The following is an 18,846-nucleotide window of genomic DNA, read 5'->3' on the forward strand; positions in this document are numbered from 1 at the left end:
TCCTTCTGTAAAGCTGGCCTTCTAGAATTGTCAGGTTTTCAGCTTTCCGGATATGTGACATTTTCTTTATCTCCTGAATCTTAGGGTCCTCCTCTTTCCTCCTAGAGGGGACATTGCAGTTCACAGGACACTAGTATGCAACGTCCTCCCCAGTCTGCCTTTTCTGTGAGTGCTGGGGGTCTGAAGCCAGGTCCTCACGGGTGTGCAGCAAACTGTTTGCCCATCCAGCCATCTTTCCAGACTCTGACGTGGTTTTGCCGCTGCTGTTGTTATTGTTTCGGTGAATGATGTGTTGTTTTCTGGGACAGAGTCTCACTCACTCTGTAGCCTGAAATTCACTTGTAGTCCAGGCTAATCTTAAAGTCATGCAATCCTCCTGCCTCAGTTTCCTAAGTGTTAGAATTACAAGTGTGAGCCCGAATACGTTTTATTTAAAAAATAAAAAAATACAGCCTTCTGCACTATAAAGAAGGCTCTCTCCTTCTCCCCTTTCACTGATTTTCTTTGGTATCACTCTGCCTGTTTGATTCCTTCCCCCCCCCCCATTCTTTAAAACTCTACAAAAGCATCCCCCTCCATCTCGACTACCAGGCCTGCCGCCCCCCCCCCCACAGGGAGAGGAAGCTGTCTTCCTGGTGTTGCACGACCACTCAGGTGACCTCTTCTCTCTCACAGTGACCTGGAGCCTGAGTGGCTGGACAGCGTGCAGAGGAACGGAGAACTGTTTTACCTGGAGCTGAGTGAGGGTGAGGAGGAGAGCCTCCTTCCGGAGAGCCAGGCTGTGAGCCATGTGAACCACGTGAGGTTCAGTGAGAAGGAGGTCATCATCGAAGAGGACGATTCCAGAGAGAGAAAGAAGTATGAACCCAAGCTCAAGCGCTTCACCAAGATCTTGAAAAGCAAAAGACTTCTGCCAAAGCGCTGCCACAAAAAGGACAGCAGCGACCACGGGCCAGTGTCCATCCTGAAGCACCAGTCCAACCAGAGGCCTGGAGTCACCGTGCAACAGCGGTACAAGGATGTGACTGTCTATATCAACCCCAAAAGGCTCACTGTCACCAAAGCCAGGGAGCAGCTCAAACTCCTGGAGGTGCTGGTGGGAATCATCCATCAGACCAAGTGGAGCTGGAGACGGGGCGGGAAGCAGGCGGACGGAGAGAGGCTCGTGGTGCACGGCCTGCTGCCCGGAGGCTCTGCCATGAAGAGCGGACAGGTTCTGGTCGGTAAGTATCGCAGCCAGCTCCAGGCATACGTGGTCAAGGGCAGCGCCTGTGAGCGACAGGGTAGGAGACAATTTACAGTCTCCAGGTAAAGTTGGTACAAATGGTGCCCCATGGGCTGTGGTATCAGAAGAAGTACTTCCGTGTCCCAAAGACACGTGCAGCTAGTTCACACCAGGGCACAGCCTAGCCAGTCTCCAAGTTTTGAATAATATAATTTTATTTCGCCTTGCTTATCCTTGCTGACAAGGAGAAGAAAGTTAGTTGATTATACAGTGATCATTTATGCTGTAACAGCTGTATCCAATAACATGATACAAAATGTATAATTTATGAATAAAAATACTTTTAAATTGTATGTTTGCACTTGAGGACACCAAGTTCTTGGAGCACTGCAGACTGTTTCAGCTGACCTTCTTAAGGACAGCGGTATTATACATAAGCTCTTTTGTAAGGGCGCTTGTCTAAAATAGGCTACCGGTTTGGGGCAGAAAAATACAAGTTATTTTGAACACATTGAGTAGTTTTACATTGCTGATTTTAAGCTGTGTGATATAGTGTGTGAGTTAGTTAGCAACTTTATTCTACTTTATAAATTTAAAGACCAATCAAACATGAAAACATATCCCTTCTTATATTTAGTTATTTATTTGTGCCTGGGCACATGTGCCTGGCCATGTGTGGAGGTCAGAGGACAGCCTGGGGCAGTGGGGTCTGGGCGTGGACCTCAGCTCACCAGGCTTGTTAGCAAGTGTGTCTGCCCACTGAACATCTCCCTGGCTCTGAAGACGCATTCTTAGCAGAACTTCAAACGTGTAACCATCCTAAAAGGTGCCAATCTTTTCAGCAGACCCAACTTAAGACAGGAATTTTAGAAACATTTTAACATGTGTCTGACATGACATCTACATCTCAGTGTTCATTCATTGATCCAGAACACATTTGAGCATCTACCAAGTGTCAGGTGTACCCAGATTGTTGTGATGAGCTGACTGCTGTGTGAAGAGCTCACATGATAGGAGAAGAAGCACATCAGAAGTAGGCAGACAATATCACAGCGTGACAGGCGACATGACAGATCATCACAAAGGTAACCCTCAGGAGGCATGTCTGAAGCATCTCTGGCAGAGCTGGGTTCCATAATGCATCTCCACATCATTGTGCAGGGAGATGTGGCCTGGCCCAAACAACAGGCATCCACTCCAGTGAGAGGCCCTTGTCTGAAGGCAGTAGAGCAGAGGGGGATGGAGGAAGACAGCCAGCTTCCTGTTCTGGCCTCTGCATAGACAGAAACAAACACCCACTCACTCATGCATCTCTCTCTCTCTCTCTCTCTCTCTCTCTCTCTCTCTCTCTCTCTCTCTCTCTCTCTCACACACACACACACACACACACACACACACGCACACTCATACTTCTTCTCATGGGGGAAAAAGCCACACAACAAAGGTAGAACACTGAATTCTGGGAAAGGATTTGCCTTGCAGGGCTCCATTTGTCTGCACTGGCACCCATTCCGGCTGATAACAGTTCTAGGAGCTTTTAATGCATGAAAGCCTCATTGCCGAGGATCCAGCAGAGTTACTGACTGCTTATGACGCGCATGGCAGTATATATAGACACTGCGGCAACAATAGTGCTGTCCCGTCATCATTGCTGTTCTGCCAGACGTGTGCTGCATGTGGAATGGCTTTCCACATACTCAGGGGAGAGCTGAGGCTGGGAACATTTAGTGCGGAATGCTTGTGTTGGTACATGTGGAGTAGAGAAGCTTCAGAAACAACAGCCCCATGCAGAGACTGCATGTGAACTCCAAGGGCTGTGCCCTAAAATAAGCCGTGTTCATCACAATTCAAGACCCTCAGATGCACTCGTGATCGTGAAGGAGGGCCACATCTTAGGGACAACTGTCAAGCTGTTGTCCATAATCTATCCTTGTAGTATCCTTCTTTATAAGCCAGATATTCTTTTTAGCTTTGAAGAGGTTTTGTATTTGATTCTTTGGCTATTTTTCGCTCTACTATTTTAAAGTGGCAACAGTGTTTTATATGATTCAGTGTGTGTGTGTGTGTTTATGTTCCAATACACTCTTATCTATGACCTCTAATCCTAGAGGTATAAGTTATATAAATCCCCTTAGAAAGAATCAATTCATTTTATTTATTTATTAATTTTCACAGTAGAGTCCAAGGGAATGTGTTGTTACTAAGTTTCACATGCAAAACATTGGATCATCACATGTGTACCCAGTGCTGGCCTTGAACTCCTGATTCTCCTGCCTCCACATCACAAAAGCTAGGATTACAGGCATGCCATAAACCCTGGCTCAGATTTTCCTTAACAAATATAAAGGTATCTTTTTCCTGTGAGGTTTCCCAAGATCTCAGCTCCATCTGTAAAGGACTGTCAGCCTTGTTATTTCAGATGACCACAGTTAGGACACCGCACAGCTACTGACTGTGGTGATGTGCACGTAAACACCCTGCTTTCTGGCCTCTCTGTGAGTGTGGCTTGTCTGCTCACAGCTGTTCTAACTGTGCCTGTCATTAGTAAGACAGGCAGACCAGTGGTGTTTTCCTTACAGCTTTTTATGACAGCAGAGCCCATCCTGCATTTTCTTCACTCAGATCTTGGAGACTTGCTGCGCTTGCAGGGTGGTGCCAGTTTTTGCTGCTCCCATACATATCTATTGCTGAGTATTTTCTTAAAGTTTGGCAGTCAGCTGAAAGCAGCAGCCAGCTGGCATCTCCAGGCTAGAGCGAATAGAATTTACTCTTTTACCTACATCATGGAAGCTGCCTGTTTCCTTGGTGGGGCTTTTTTCTTCAATATTATTCATTTTTGGTCATCATAACTGGGTTCCCCCCACCCAGGACTAAACATGAGTCTATTGGCCATGGCTACTTGAAGGGTGTATTAGTCAGGGTTCTCTAGAGTCACAGAACTTATGGAATGAATATCTGTCTGTCTGTCTGTCTGTCTGTCTGTCTGTCTGTCTAGTGAATTTATTGAAGTGACTTACAGGCTTCAGTCTAGCTAACCCAACAATGGCTAGTTGTGAATGGAATGTTCAAGAATCTAGTAGTTGCTCAGTCCCACAAGGCTGGGTGTCTCCTACTGGAATCCCAAGGATGAAGGCTCCAATGCCAGTGAAGGGATGGATGTACTAGCAAGGCCAGGGCAAGTAGGCAGAGGGCAAGAGCTTTCTTCTTCCATGTCCTTATTTAGGTTTCTGTCAGAAGGTGTCTTTCTGCTTCAAGGTCTGCATTAAAGGCATGTGTCTTCAAAAGGTCAAACCATTTTTCTGTCAGGCCAGCTGCTTCAGGATGGTGAGGAACATGGTAAAACCAGTGAATTCTGTCATCGTGGGCCCACTGTTGGCCGTGAAGTGAGTTCCCTGGTGGTCAGAAGCAATACTGTGTGGAATACCATGTCAGTGAGTAGGCATTCTGTACGTTCATGGATGGGGGTTTTGGCAGAAGCATTACGTGCAGGAAAGGCAAATCCATAACCAGAATAAGTCTCTACTTCAGTAAGGACAAACTATTGTCCTTTCCCAGAGAAAGTGTTCCAGTATAGTCAGCCTACCACCAGGCCACTGGCTGGTCACCCCGGGAAATGGTAGCATATCTGGGGCTCAGTGTTGGCCTCTGCTGTTGGCAGATGTGGCACTCAGCAGCAGCTGTGGTTATCTCAGCCTGGGTCAGTGGATGTCCATGTTGTTGAGCCCACACAAAACCTCTATCTCTGCCACTATGGTAACTTTGTTCATGGGCTACTGGGCATGACGGGGGAAAGAGGCTGACTGTCCACAGAGCAAGTCATCCTGTCTACTTGATTATTGAACTCCTCCTCAGTTGAGTCACCTTTTCATGATAACTTACATGGGACGCAAGTATCTTCACATCCTTTGCCCATCTGGAGAGATCTGTCTTCCTGCTTTTTCCCCAGATGTCTTTCTCACCAGTTTTCCAATCCAGCTCTGTCCAAGCCCCTGTTCGTCCAGCCAATCCATTGCCTATAGGCCATGAACCATTGAACAATGGCATATCTGGCCATTTCCCCCTCAAAACAAACTGTAATACCATGCATACTGCCTGAAGGTCTGCCCACTGTGAAAATGTCCCTTCTCTACTGTCTCTCAGGGTTGTTCCAGAAAGGGCTTGTGCTACACTAGCTGTTCACTTCTGCCTACATAACATAGACAATCATCAGTAAACCAGGCCCTAGTCTTCTCTTCCTCAGTCAGACAGTCATAGGGAACACACAGTGAGGCCTCAGCACGCTTGGCAGCAGATGGCATTGAAGCAGGAGTAGAAACCATAGGCATGTCGCCAACTTCTTCATGTAACTTGCCTGTGCCTTCAGGACCTGCTCAGGCCCAATCTTGGATATACTACTTCCCTCGGAAAGGCCTCCATCTTCTGCACTGCTCTCAACATTCTTATCTTCCCAGCTCCTACAGAACACCTCACTGAGCTCTCAACACTCAATGGCTCTTCAAGCCCAGAGTTCCAAAGTCTCTCCATGATGCTCCCCAAACCTGGTCAGGTGTGTCACAGCAGTACCCCACTCCACTAGCCGCTGATACAAGTCCACACCATGGTAGATGAACTTACAGGAGATCTGTTTCTCTTCTGATTTATGCCCACCGTCTTGCTGCTGCTTAATGGGCGTGGGTAACTGGAATCTTTTAAGAATAAGAAGAGAGAAGGAAATGATACATTAGCTAGCTAGTTAGATGTCAATAATTTTTTTTTAAGACAAGATTTCATCTTAAGTTTACAGGCTGATCTCAGACTTTTCATTCTCTTGCCTCAGCCTCCCAAATGTTGGGACTTCAGATATTCTCCTTCATGCCCATTGCATACATTAATTCTTCAGATTAAGATTTTAATTCCATGCTGTTCTTTATAGTTTAAGTCCTCAACTGTAGATTTGTCTTCTATGACATACGTGAGTTTTTTGGTTTTGGATTTTTGTTTTTGCATTTTCTTTAAAATTTTTGAAGCTGCGTGCTCACTTGGCAGAAATATTTTTGAAGTATGACATTCATTCATAAGTGTACATTGATCATTTTGATGTGTGCTTTGTCCTGTTTGGGAAGTGTGTGTGTGTGTGTGTGTGTGTGTGTGTGTGTGTGTGTGTATCTGTATTTTCTTGTGTCTCATATATTCTGTGTCTTCTTTAACTTTTTAATGGTTCTTTGTGAATTTCACATTGTGCACCCCAATCCTGCCCATCTCCCTCTCTCCTATACCCACCATCCACCATTACAACCTCCCCTGTAATGGAGGGGAAAAAATCTTATTATGGAAGCCCTAGTGTGTCGCAGTGTGTCCCGCAGTATACCTTTTTGTCCACACTTCTTTGCTTGCAAATGTTCATTGCAATGAGTCATTGGTCTGGTATGAGGCCTCTGGCTTCTGCTACTCTACCAATACTGGTACCTCAGTGGGATTCCTCTCAGATACCCTATTGTTGCCCTGTGTCGTGGAGGTCCTGTAGGTTTGGATTTGCAGGACCGGCTTTATCATGCATTCCAGCAGATCATCGATGGGGTAGACATTGGGATGGGCCAATTCAATGCTCTAGATCTGGGCCTAAGAGGTATCTGAACTTCTCAGCCTGGCAGCTCTCCCGCTCTCATGCCCCCAGGGCTAGCTCACCTGCAACCCCCATGACCAGAGCCTGCTCTACTCTGCAGCTAGGTAGGGGCAGATCAGCTCTCCTGAGCCCAAGCAATGGTGGGACGAATACTCTCAGACATCAGCAGTCCCTGGGCAGGAGCCCAGACCAGGAAAGTCCACCTGGCCTTTGATGGTAACAGACCCCTGCTGCTGCAGGGTGTGGACCGAGTTGTGGTCCCAGTGGCAGCACAGGCCAAGACCCCACTATGGTTCCAATGTCATCACTGGCTACTCACATTCCTGCCTCTCTTCCCTGAGCCCACATTCTTCTGTTTCTCTTCCATTTCTCCATCACTTATTTGCTCCTCTCAGCAGTGCGTGGGGTCTCTGAGTATCTGTGGTTACCTCAGGAGTGCTATGCCTTTCTTGTGTATTATGGTGCAGGTCAGGGGTCATCTCGGACATGGTCTGCCCCCCACCCCCACCCTAGGCCTGCATGGTCCTGGACTAGTGGTCATCTCAGGCTAGCTCCCTGTCCGGGCTATATGACGCCAAAGTGGTGGTCATCTCAGGCTCCCTTTCTTCAGGAAGTGTGAGGCCACTAACCAGTTAGACGTCCACATGACAGAACACTGAGTGTAGACACAGCCTCTGTCCTCTCTGCCACCTCCTGGTGTACATGTGAAGCAGCAGCCATGCCTGCAGTGCCTCTGGGGGCAGTTCTGTGCCTTTCCCTTAACTCAAACTACATCCAATAAGAAGCATCCCTGTTGGGCTAGGGAAGTGACTCAAAGTTCTTGCTTCATAAGGTCCTGTGTTCAGATCCCTAGTGCCCATGAAAAGCCAGATGCAGTCATATGTGCAGGTAATCTTAGTGGCCTCATGCGAGGAGGGAGGGCGAGGTAGCAGTCCCTGGAAGCCCACGGACCCGTGAAGAAGAAGAACCCTGTCTCAGCAAAGCAGGCCAGGACCAATCCCCAGATACTGTCCTGTGACCTTTGTGTACACTGTGGCCTGCATGCTGCCCCTCACTCACCACACAAAGATGCCTTTTTTTAAAGGAGAGAGAAAGGGAAATTCCATGTGCCCAGCATGTAGAATTCCTTTGTGTTGTCTGTTGTGGTGTTTTCTTGAGACGGGTTCTCATTGTGTAGGCCAAGCTAACCTAGAATTCGCTCTGTTGCGTAGGCTGATCCCAAACTTACAGTTCTCAAGCCCTCAAGTGCTGTGATTACAGGTATGTCCACCATGCTCGGCTAGTATTCTGTTCTATATAGACTCCTTTTTCATTCTATTGTTGAACTTTTTTTTTTTTAACAACTAAAATGTTTGAAATGTTTTTTTAAAAGATGGGTTTGGTTTTTATAAACTTGAATGTGTTACTTTCTAGAAATGTTCACTTTCTCTTTGGAATAGATTTTTATTTCCCCATTTGTACTCCTTGTAACTTCCCACGTTTCTTGTGGGCGGCGCCTCTGCCACGTTCAGTCTCCCACCCGTTTCCTTCTCTGGCCTTTCTGCTGTCAGAAGGAGGCTGGAACCCTCCTTCTGGAAGGAGGGTTTCTTGGAAGGACAGAGTTACAGTGCGTCGTCTCTGGGAAGCCGCTGCTGCTTGTGTTTTCCTCTGCAGAAGTGGACAAAGGGGTTAACAGCTGCCACTCAGGGGCAAACTGCTTGTTACAGGTAGACCTGGGCCCATGAGTTCTCACTCCCACTCAGACTCTCTGACCTGCTGGCTTGGTTGCTTCAGTAGACAGAGACAATACCAAAGGACTTACTTCTCATTGATGAAAAAAAGGAAAAGAAAATTTTCACTCTATTCAAAATATAATTTAGACACTCTGCAACAGTGTATAATTTGGCCCCGTCAAATCATTCCTGGACGTTTATCTTAAAAACCCATCACCTTAGGCTTACTAACTGTGTTTAGATCATAGGAAAAGTATTTGGAGCCCAAATAAAATATTATGGCATACAGCTTCACCTGTTTATCTGTTGTCTGGCTGAGTTCAAGGTGGATCTTGTGGAGAGTGTTGAGTTGAACACAGAACATTTATCCACCAAAGCGTGACATGTTTTCTGTGTGATCCTTAACAGAAAAAGTTTGCTAAGCCTAGATCAAAACAGGAAGGGGGAAAAAAGGAGCTGGGGACATGAATCCCTGAGTTCAAATATCCAGCATCCGCATTCTTATATAATATATACTGGCTCCAAGTTCAGTAAGAGTCTGACACAAGGTAATATGGAAGAGAGTGATAGAACATCTGATTCCTTCCTCTGTCCTCTTGTTCACATGAGCACACAGACCAACATATATGTGTGTATATATCACACACACACAAGTGGAGGAAGAAACATTATGGGCATAAAAATGTTTATTGAGACATTTACAAATTAGTGTTTTAGAGTTTTAAAGCATTAAAATGTTAAGCACATGTATGGACATTCACATTATGTCATTTGACCAATAAAATTACAATTCTATAAACTATGTAACAGCACAAGCATTTCCACCATGTGAGAGACCTAAGAGAGAATAAAGACATTTTATTCTTCTTATTGGTGGACATAGGAAGGACTAGACTTAGTGTTCAGGAACAGCCACAGCCTTGGCGTTAGGGCAACGGCCATTCCCGAGGACCTGTGCTCAAGAGAGAGACATTTAAGCTGCTTGCTGTGCAAATATTCTTGAGAAGATGACAGAATACTGGCCCAGTGGCTTGGTCTGTAAGACACGCGGGCACCTAGGGGACCTGTAGAGAATCATGTGCCATGTTGTTTACCCACATGCATGTTTACTGAGCTTCCTGAGAGCAGAGCACTGGTCCTGATCCTCTGCTGCAGTGGTTTAGAACAAGGCTCGGCTTGTTTAGAGAGAGTACACTGGATGTATTCATGTTTCTGTTAGCACAGCTCACTGGGGCTTTGACAGCACTTTTAGTTATGTTCTTGTAAACTGGAGGTCCCAGAAAAAAATGCTACACCTTTGGCCTAAGAGTCCAGAAGGACCAGGCCACGTGACTGCTTGGAACTTCACGGCTGAACAGATTTGAGATGTCACAGATGCAGGCCTGAGCTATCTTAGATGGTCACCACCTACTCCTGTATCTGTCTTTTGGGCTCACATAACTTTCCCACTTTGAGCCTTTAACAGTCAGGTAAAACTTGTGAAATAATTTCTTAGCCCAGCGCCAGCGTCTACCAGCCCCACAGTTCAGACTAACCTGATGCTCGTGGAGGCTTGCCCTGGTGTGCTAGCCACCTCCTGGGGTCCTCACCGGGACAGTCCGTAACTGTGCTGGTTTTCAACTTCCTTATAGTCCAGCTCATATAACTACTTCCTCAGCAGAACATGTTTGGGGCTCCCTTAATCTGTGTTCCGGGCTGTGATCAACCATTTAGCTCAAGAATAAACTGGCTCTTACTCTCTCTGGGGTGAGAGCTGTGTTTTGTATCAAGAGTTTGAAGTGAAATTTCATTTTAATAGTGATCTTGATTTTGAAATTGGATGAAAAAAGCATTTGAAGAACAGTCATGGGAAAGAAGATTTTGACTGAAATGTGCCAGAGACATTGATATTGTCGGAAGCTGTGATGCAAAGCCTGTTGCATAGACACCAGGCAGTGACGGTAGCAAATAGCACAGTGCATTGAGATGTGCCATGTGGACTTAATTAAAATTTTGGCTCGATTTTTTTTTTTTAAACCATTGGTCTGAGTGGTTATATTCAATTTTGGTAAATGCAATCCTTGGTTTATGCTAAAAACTTTTCATTTGTCCTCTGGGTTCACATAACTCTCCCAGTTACACCAACACTAGAAATATTCATATATTTAAGTATTCATGGGTTGCAGAGAGTTATGGCGCAGTGTTGGACAGTAAAAGAAATGAGTTGCGAGATTGGCTGTGTCACTAATGTGTGGTATAACCTTAGATAAGTCCCCGAATGTACCACATTTTCCATTATATCCTTGAGGAAGTCTGGGTAGCTGTTTTCTCATGTTGCAATTCTGGAGCTCTTTGGTTTGGGATATTTACACAATTATCCTTTGTTTTTCTGTTTTTAGGCGATGTCCTTGTTGCTGTGAATGATGTAGATGTGACTTCTGAAAACATAGAGAGAGTTCTGTCTTGCATCCCCGGCCCAATGCAGGTGTGGACGCCCCTTCCCATACAGTATATAGTGTGCGTGTGTTCTGTGCTGTTGTTTTGTTTTGTTTTTTTACATCTTGAAGTTATCCTCCTGAGTAATGGGTGAGTAACACCAGTGCTCGAGCACCAAGGGCGGTTTCACTTCTTGCTAACACTTAGCTTTGGACATTGTTCTAAAAGGAGAGGGGCATCTACAAATAAGATTCACCTTAAATAAAGAAAGCAGCAGCGGTAATGAAAGTACACCGATTGCCTGCTTACCCTTAGAGCGCCCATGTTTGCCAACCTTTAATGTGTGTGAGTTTGAGGCCAGCCTGGTCTACACAGTAAGTTCCAGGAGAGCCAGGACTATGTTGTTGCGGGGTTTTTCCTCCCTGCCCCAAGCTCCTAGAATAACAACTCAAACTCAAAATATATTTACAAATACCTAGGCCATACAGCTAGGCTTATTCCCTGATTTACTCATAACTTAATAACCTATTTATTCTAATCCAAGTTCTGCCATGTGGCTGGTTACCTCTCCTCAGGTACCATGCATCTGTCCTCTTTCATGTCTTCCCAGGTGCCTGTTGGATATCCCACCTTCTATTCTATCCTTTCCCATTGGCTGTAGGTTTTTTTAATTAACAGGTGTTGCAGGCATACAATACATGACATATTATCTCTATATTATGTAGTGACCCTGTATCAAAAAATAAGTAAGTAAATAAACAAGCTGTGAACTTTGTATTCTAAAAATCTCTCATATTAAGAAGTTTTTAGGTGGGCATGGTGGCACACGCCTTTAATCCCAGCACTCGGGAGGCAGAGGCAGGTGGATCACTGTGAGTCTGAGGCCAGCCTAGTCTACAAAGCGAGTCCAGGATAGCCAAGGCTACACAGAGAACGCTTATCTTGAAAAACCTGAAGACAAAAAAAAAAAAAAGGAAGTTTTTAGTTTTTGACTCTCTCTATGTAGACACAGCTATCCTGGAACTCACAGAGATCTGCTGTCTCTGCCTCTCAAGTACTGAGACTAAGTATGTATGCCCATGCCCAGCTAGAAGGGCTTTTGTTTTTCTTAATATGTCTTTGGTTATTTCAAAATCTAAGTATAATATTTTCTCTGAGGCCATGCAAACCAGGAGTTTATGGAGTCAGGAGAGTAGAAAGAGCATGTGCTCCTCTTGGCAGTCAGACAATCGTCGTCTATGTGCACTGCTGATGTCACTTCCTGTCAGCTTTGTGTCCTGTGACACAGTGCCTGAGGACAGCAACTGTGAAGGTGGGAGGAGTCATCTTGGCTCATTGGTTTCAGAGGTTTCAGTCCATGGCCACTTGGCTCTAGTGTTTGTTTGTTTTGTGGGAGAGGACATGAGAGGAGCTTCTTTGAGGAAGGCAGAGCCTTGTTGTAAGGGATAAACACTAGAACAAAATGGCTGACTTCCTGACAGCCAGGAAGCAAACAGAGAGATAGGAGAGCATTCCTCCAGTGACCCACTTCTCCCTATGCCCTTAACAGGCAGCACCAACTCCCAGCGGTGCCGCATGCTGGCAGCAAGTCTTCAGCATGTGAACACGGGGGAGGCATTTAAGGATACATAACATTATGTCCTGTATCCTCAGGCATGTGCCCGTGTTACAATGCACATGCAGTTAGTCCATCTCCAGAAATTTCCAATGCTTTAACAGGTCTTCGTTGCTCAAAAGTCTGAGTCCACAGACTCCTCAAAGCCTAATGAAAACTCAGTTGTGAGCACCCATCAAAATGAGAGTAAACTGGCTGTTTTCCAGGTAATGCCACATGCGTTCTCATTCCATAGGAAAAGACAGGGAAAGAATGAGGAATTATCAGGCCTAAGCAAGACTAACATTGAGCAGCCTGGCCTGCCACCTGGGATATGCAGGGGGCATGGTGTCCTCCAGAGGCCGTGGCAGTCCTACCCCTGTGGCCTCGCTGGCCGCAGCCCATGCGGCAGCTGTCTTCTGCTGGCTCTGCTGGCTCTAGTGACCGTCTGCAGCTTCCTTTAGTCAATGTTCCATGTTCCTGTTGTCTCTTGCTTTAGGTTCCCCGTTTTGGCTTCGGCTTCACTCTCCTAACTTCATGCGCAGCTGTCAGGGGCTACCCACAGAGACTACAAGTGTGCTGCTCCACACAGTACGGCCTCCTACACTTTCCTTTGAAATTTTGTTTGAAGCCTCCAGGGCCCCACAAGCCTAGCATTCTGCACAACTACAAAACTAGCGTCGCACGGTCTGCCGTCCTTCACAATCTTGGTAGGCCCTCTTGAGCCATGGCTGCAGTGGCTCCTGAGTGCTCTACCAGCCGAGCAAGATAAAGAACCCTAGTCAAGCAGTACCCTGAGCATACCTGAGCACTCTGGGTTTTCAGAGCTGTCCTCTGGAAAGGAGTTGTCATTTTACCCTTTTGAGCTAGCGGGTAGGGTGTAGGGTCCTAGTCAATTCCCAAGATGCCCTCAGAATGTTTTCCCTACTGTCCCAGCACAAAGTCCTTGGCCTTTTTTTAACAGTACTGATCTCTCCATATTTATTGGCAACAACTTTAATTATACTTGTTTTCTGGCTAAAATGCAAGCTTTAAATGTTTGTGTTCCATTTCTTGCTCCCGATTCTCACTGTTAGTCTGGCAAAAATCAGCAAGCAGCACCCATGCCCAGCCTGAGTGCCGCGTGGCCGTGAGATTTCCTGTTGGATGAATTAGTGTGCTCCCGTTAAACATGGCCTCTCATAAAGTTTTCGTGTATAGGTAAAATGCATCCGTGTGTTTCCCACCACATAAACAGGCTGATCTGTCACCCAGTTACCAATAGCGTCCTAATTTCTGCCTGAAACCTAATTAGCCTGGTCTTTGCTGCCTGCGTTTTCCATTTCTGTCAGACTTCTGGTTTTCTAGGCCCTTAGCAGAACTGCCTGCCAAGCTGCTTAGAGCAACCAGGCTTCTTCAGTCCCTTCTTCAGTCACTTCCCGTGAAACAGCACCCCAGGCTCCTGAGCCACATTGGGTATAGATGTCACAGTAAAGAACTACTTCTTTTTAATGTTGCTTAATTAAAAAAAAAAAAGAACTATTCTTTAATTATTTTATAGATGAAAAACCATGTATTTTTCATCTCATCCTACCCCAGTCTCCTCCCCCTCCAATCTTTCTGGACTCCCCCGCACAGCATATCTCCCTCCTGACCTCATGCCCCCTCCGAGTCCAATGAGAGGTGCTTGCATGTGCATGGATGTGAAACATGGTCAACACACTATGACACACACCAATGAGGAAAGATGGCTCTCCCCCCCCCCCAGTGGCCATCAGCTGCCTGTAGCTCCTCAGGGAGGAGTGGGGCCCTTGTGGCTCCTCTCTCATCCACATGGGCAGAACAACATGAACCCTAACTACTCAAAAATCTGAAACTTTTAAAGCACCACATTGATGCTCAGAAAGTCTGGAATTTGGTCGGTGGTGGCACCTTTAATGCCAGCACATGAGAGGCAAAGGCAGGCAGATAGATCTCTGTGAATTTTAGGCCAGCCTGATCTACAGAGTGAGTTCCAGAACAGCCAGGGCTACACATAGAGAAACTGTCTAAAAGAAAAAAAGTTTGGAATTTTACAGCATTTCAGATTTAGAGAGACCCAGGAACTTTCCAGGCTTTGCCTTAAGCAGCTTGGTGAGATTGCCCAAAAGGAGAAGAGGTGAAGGAGAATTTGCTGAGCCAATTAGACTAATTCCTTGAGCATTATTCATGAGAAGTTTTTGAAAGCCCCTGCCACTTGCCAAGGTAAGACAGCAGAGAGCGGTGGGGCTGTGAGAAGGGCCAAGCTGACTCAGGGGTGCGTGGCAGGCCAGCTTGGCCATGGCTTCAGGTCCTCAGGGCCTGTGCACCTGTGAGAGGGCTGCACCTGTGAGAGTGCTGCACCTGTGAGAGGGCTGCACCTGTGAGAGGGCTGCACCTGTGAGAGGGCTGCACCTGTGAGAGGGCTGCACCTGTGAGAGGGCTGCACCTGTGAGAGGGCTGCACCTGTGGGAGGGCTGCACCTGTGAGAGGGCTGCACCTGTGGGAGGGCTGCACCTGTGAGAGGGCTGCACCTGTGGGAGGGCTGCACCTGTGAGAGGGCTGGAGCTAAAGTGAGAGGAGGTTGTTTAGATAGAAGATGAAGATGGACTGCTTTTTGCACAGCGTGGGTTGAAGACAGAAGTGGGGAGGAGATAACCAAAGCCACAAGTGATGGGAACCAGGCCGTCATTACCGAGCCTGGAAGGGACGAGGATGGTCTGGACAAGTTGCACAAGTGAGGAGGAGGCAGGAGATGTGAGATCATGAGCGTAAAGCGTGTTAAAGGCTGTGGAAGAATAACAGAACTAAAGGGAGTTTCAGATAAGATTTATTAGCTATTACTTAGAAACGCTTATCCCTTATGCCCTTAGTACTTGGGTTAGAATAATCCTCTTTTTTAATTTCCTCATCTTTGTATTTAGTTATGCTCTTATCACGTTATCAGGCCACTGAATTTCTCAGCAGTAATGGCTGCTTACACATAGCACTTTAGAAATGTCTTTCTGAAGTGTAATTTTCTTTGCATGATGGACCCAACCTTCTAAAAATCAGGATGGTGCTAAAACAGCTCCTTAAAGAATTTCAATGGACAATCCCATGGGAATGTTTTTGTTCACGTTTGTGTCCTGGCAAGGTGTAAAGGTCCTTGTACCACAAAAAAGAGGTGGTGGCTTTTGCAAAATATAGTATCTAAGCTAGTTTTAAAGCACATATGTCAGTTTCCACAAACATGGTGACGTGGTGTTAAATTTTAGGTCATTGCTGCTTCCTAGAATATAATGAGTGAAATGATCAGCCTACCACCTCATTTCCCGTTTGTCACTTTTTTGTGAGTCACACCCAGTCTTTCAGTCTTCCCACCCACAGCCACCTCAGCTGGGGAAGATTCCCCATGGTATGAGCCATGGCTCTTTCTCTGAGACCCTTTCTGTGAGTCCTCCTGCCACAAGCTACCCCCACCCCCCAGCCCCAGTAACAATCAGCTTTGACACTAAATTCTGCTTACTCATGTGGTCTGTTTGTGACTGAACCACAGACCAAGCCTTATTTTTGTAGCATTTGTTTATTATGCACATTCGTTGGGGGGCAGGAGGTGACTTGCAGGAGTTGGTTCTCTTTATCATGTGGGTCTCAAAAATCAAACTTGGGTCAGCAGACATGGATGTAAGAAGTGCCTTTACCCACAGAATCCCAAAATACTCATTTTACATCTAGGATGACAATTAAACTGTACGCTCTCAACTCTTTCTTATATTAATTATATGTTATTTTTCATCAGCTTGAAAAATAAAAAACCTTGATCATTCTTACATAGGGGTTTTTTTTTTTTAATTTTTGTTTTGCTTGTTTTCTCTTTCTCTAGCAATACATTAATTTTCTACTCAGCCTGTTTTGATAGCGTCCAGGTGCCAGTCTCAGCCTACTTCAGCTTTCCTAGCACTGTACATCTGGATGAATCTGAACCCTTTCTTCGACACATGTAGAAGAGCATCTGTTGCTATAATAAATATCTGAAGCACTGACTTATGAAAAGGTTTACTTTGGCTGGTAGCTTTAGACGGTCTAGTCTATGGTCAGGTGTATTTGTTACTCATCTCATAATTGGGACAAATACCAGACCCAACGCAGCTTATGGGAGGGAGGTTTGAAAGGGGTAAGTCCATCACAGTAGGAAGTGTGTGGCAGAGCTCATGGCCATACGAGTGTACCAAGAAGAATCTTCATATCTGGCCAGGAAGTAGAAAGACAAATGTGGGAGCTCAGCTGCTTTTTTTTTTTTTTTTTTTCTTCCCTTTTTATTCAGTCTGGGACTCAGTCCCATGGGACGGTGCGACCCATGTCCAGGGTGAGTCTCACTGTACAGTCCTGACTGGCCTGGAACTTTCTATGTAGACCAGAGCTCCACCTGCACCTGTAGGGATACAGGGAACAGCCATCATGCCCAGCTTACTCTCATTTTGAAAGGTATCGTTTGACTCTAAGTTTAAAAGTGTATGAATTATTCCCTTTAAAGGAAGCATTCCTTACATATAAACATTCAGAGCCCTGTGTGGCTTCCCAGCTTATGATGATGCCGTCATTACCCGGTGCTCATTAGGCACTCACGCTGGTGTATCTTTGAAATGAGCACGTTGTCGCTGGCTAGCCGGCCCTGGGCATGTGTCTCTGTTTCCAAGGCGAGGTACCTGAGAGGTGGAAGGTATCTTACAGCCAAGAACACAGCCCCACAGTCTGGGTTCTGACCAATCTTGATGTCAGGCTGTGAAATTAAAACTATCCTGATAAAACTGAGAGATGATCTCCTTGAAGGTGCAGAGTCCCTCGTGCCAGTGGCTGTCTGTCTGCTAGCACTGTCTTTGGCCCTTCTTCAAAGGGCTACAAAGACGTCTGAGAGAGGAACATTGGAAACCTGTCACGTTTGGAAGGAAAGGCAGTTCCCGATGTATGAGGTTGCCCTTGATTCCCTGTCTCTGGCCTCTTCACTTCACGTGATGAGTCAGCGCTGTTAGCATTCAAGATGTCCTCTGTTCCACATTCAGGTGTGGATTCCTGTTCTTCCGTGGCACTTTTTCTTTGTGTTGTCAGTGACTGTGTTCTCGTAAATGAATTATTGCATGGAGCATTGTACTTTTCACCCAGTAAACATTTGTTATTATATATGTGTACCCAGATAGATACAGATGCAAGCAAATCACTGTTCTCACCATTCGCCCTTGCTCTGAGGTGCCATCTCCATCCTGTGACTCCTACTACATGGGTCAGCACATGTCTTTCTTTGTTTAAAAAAATAAAAATTATATTTGCCGTGTTGAAAAACCAACCCCCCCCCCTTTTTTTTTCAGGTGAAGCTGACATTTGAAAATGCATATGCTGTGAGAAAGGAAACGGCCCAACCAAAAAAGAAAAAGACGCAGTCGAGCACGAACGACTTGGTGAAACTCCTCTGCGGGTTAGAGGCTGAGGGTGGCCAGCACAGTGCCCTGGGTACCCCACACATCACCATGTACCTCACGCTGCAGATCCAGTCAGAGGCAGCCCGGGAGGAGGTGAGTGTCAGCTCACGCGAGTGAGGAAGGAGGGAGACCTTCCGTCCTCCCACTGCAGACTTAAAGAAGCAGAAGGGAATTAGCTGTGCCTTACCGTGTCTACATACCGTGTTATGCATGAACTAGCTTGCCCTATCACCGTTCTCTGTGTATCACATGGTTTCCCAGGTGTTTTAAAACAAAGGAGAAAAAAGTGGATGCACTTTTCAACTGTTCTAAGCAATAGGGAAAGACCAAAAGCTTCCTCCGTGTCCTTCTGTGATGTGAGGCATGCATTTCCTTACGCTGTTTTCTGTCTGCTTAGTAAGAAACTGAATGGTAAAGATCAGATTAATTGTAGATGTACTTACTCATTGGCATTTTCTGTGTTCTGGAAAATACATAGACACCCAGTGGTAATAATTCTAATTTCTTACACCTTGCTGGCCCTTTAGAACAAACTAGACATTTCAGCATTTATTTTTTAGTCCTCCTAAGTTTGCAGGTCCCATCCTGACCCTTTGTAGTTGGGAGGCTACTGAGCCCCACATGTCATTGCCTGTCTTTCCCTGGAAGATGTGTGAATGCCTCGCAAATAAACCAGTTCTTGTCTGTGGCCAGTTCTGTGTCAAGATCGTAATTAGGAGAGGGTCTTTATTCTTTCCACACAGAGTAGCAGCTTCTGTAAGTGTAGGCTGCTAAAGGGCTTTAAAATACAGCTAATTAAATTGGCTGGGCGCTGCAGAGCCTGCCAGCCCTTCAATACCAAGGCT

The 18,846-nt window shown here is 45.9% G+C and overlaps 1 protein-coding gene and 1 non-coding gene across 2 annotated transcripts in view; one reads left to right on the top strand and one right to left on the bottom strand.

Moving 5' to 3' along the window:
- Window positions 1–18,846, top strand: part of Intu (inturned planar cell polarity protein) — a 63,831-nt gene that overhangs the window by 10,667 nt on the left and 34,318 nt on the right. The window contains exons 2-4 of the mRNA XM_051157090.1: window positions 676–1,223; window positions 10,918–11,003; window positions 17,891–18,094. Of these exons, the coding sequence (XP_051013047.1) occupies window positions 676–1,223; window positions 10,918–11,003; window positions 17,891–18,094 (838 nt within the window). The remainder of the gene's footprint in view (window positions 1–675; window positions 1,224–10,917; window positions 11,004–17,890; window positions 18,095–18,846) is intronic.
- LOC127199688 (small nucleolar RNA SNORA17) lies at window positions 7,440–7,571 on the bottom strand. Its single transcript, XR_007831964.1, has one exon. It is a non-coding gene; the product is annotated as a small nucleolar RNA SNORA17 (small nucleolar RNA).

Source organism: Acomys russatus, chromosome 15 (assembly GCF_903995435.1).
Source record: "Acomys russatus chromosome 15, mAcoRus1.1, whole genome shotgun sequence".
NCBI classification, from domain to species: Eukaryota; Metazoa; Chordata; class Mammalia; order Rodentia; family Muridae; genus Acomys; species Acomys russatus.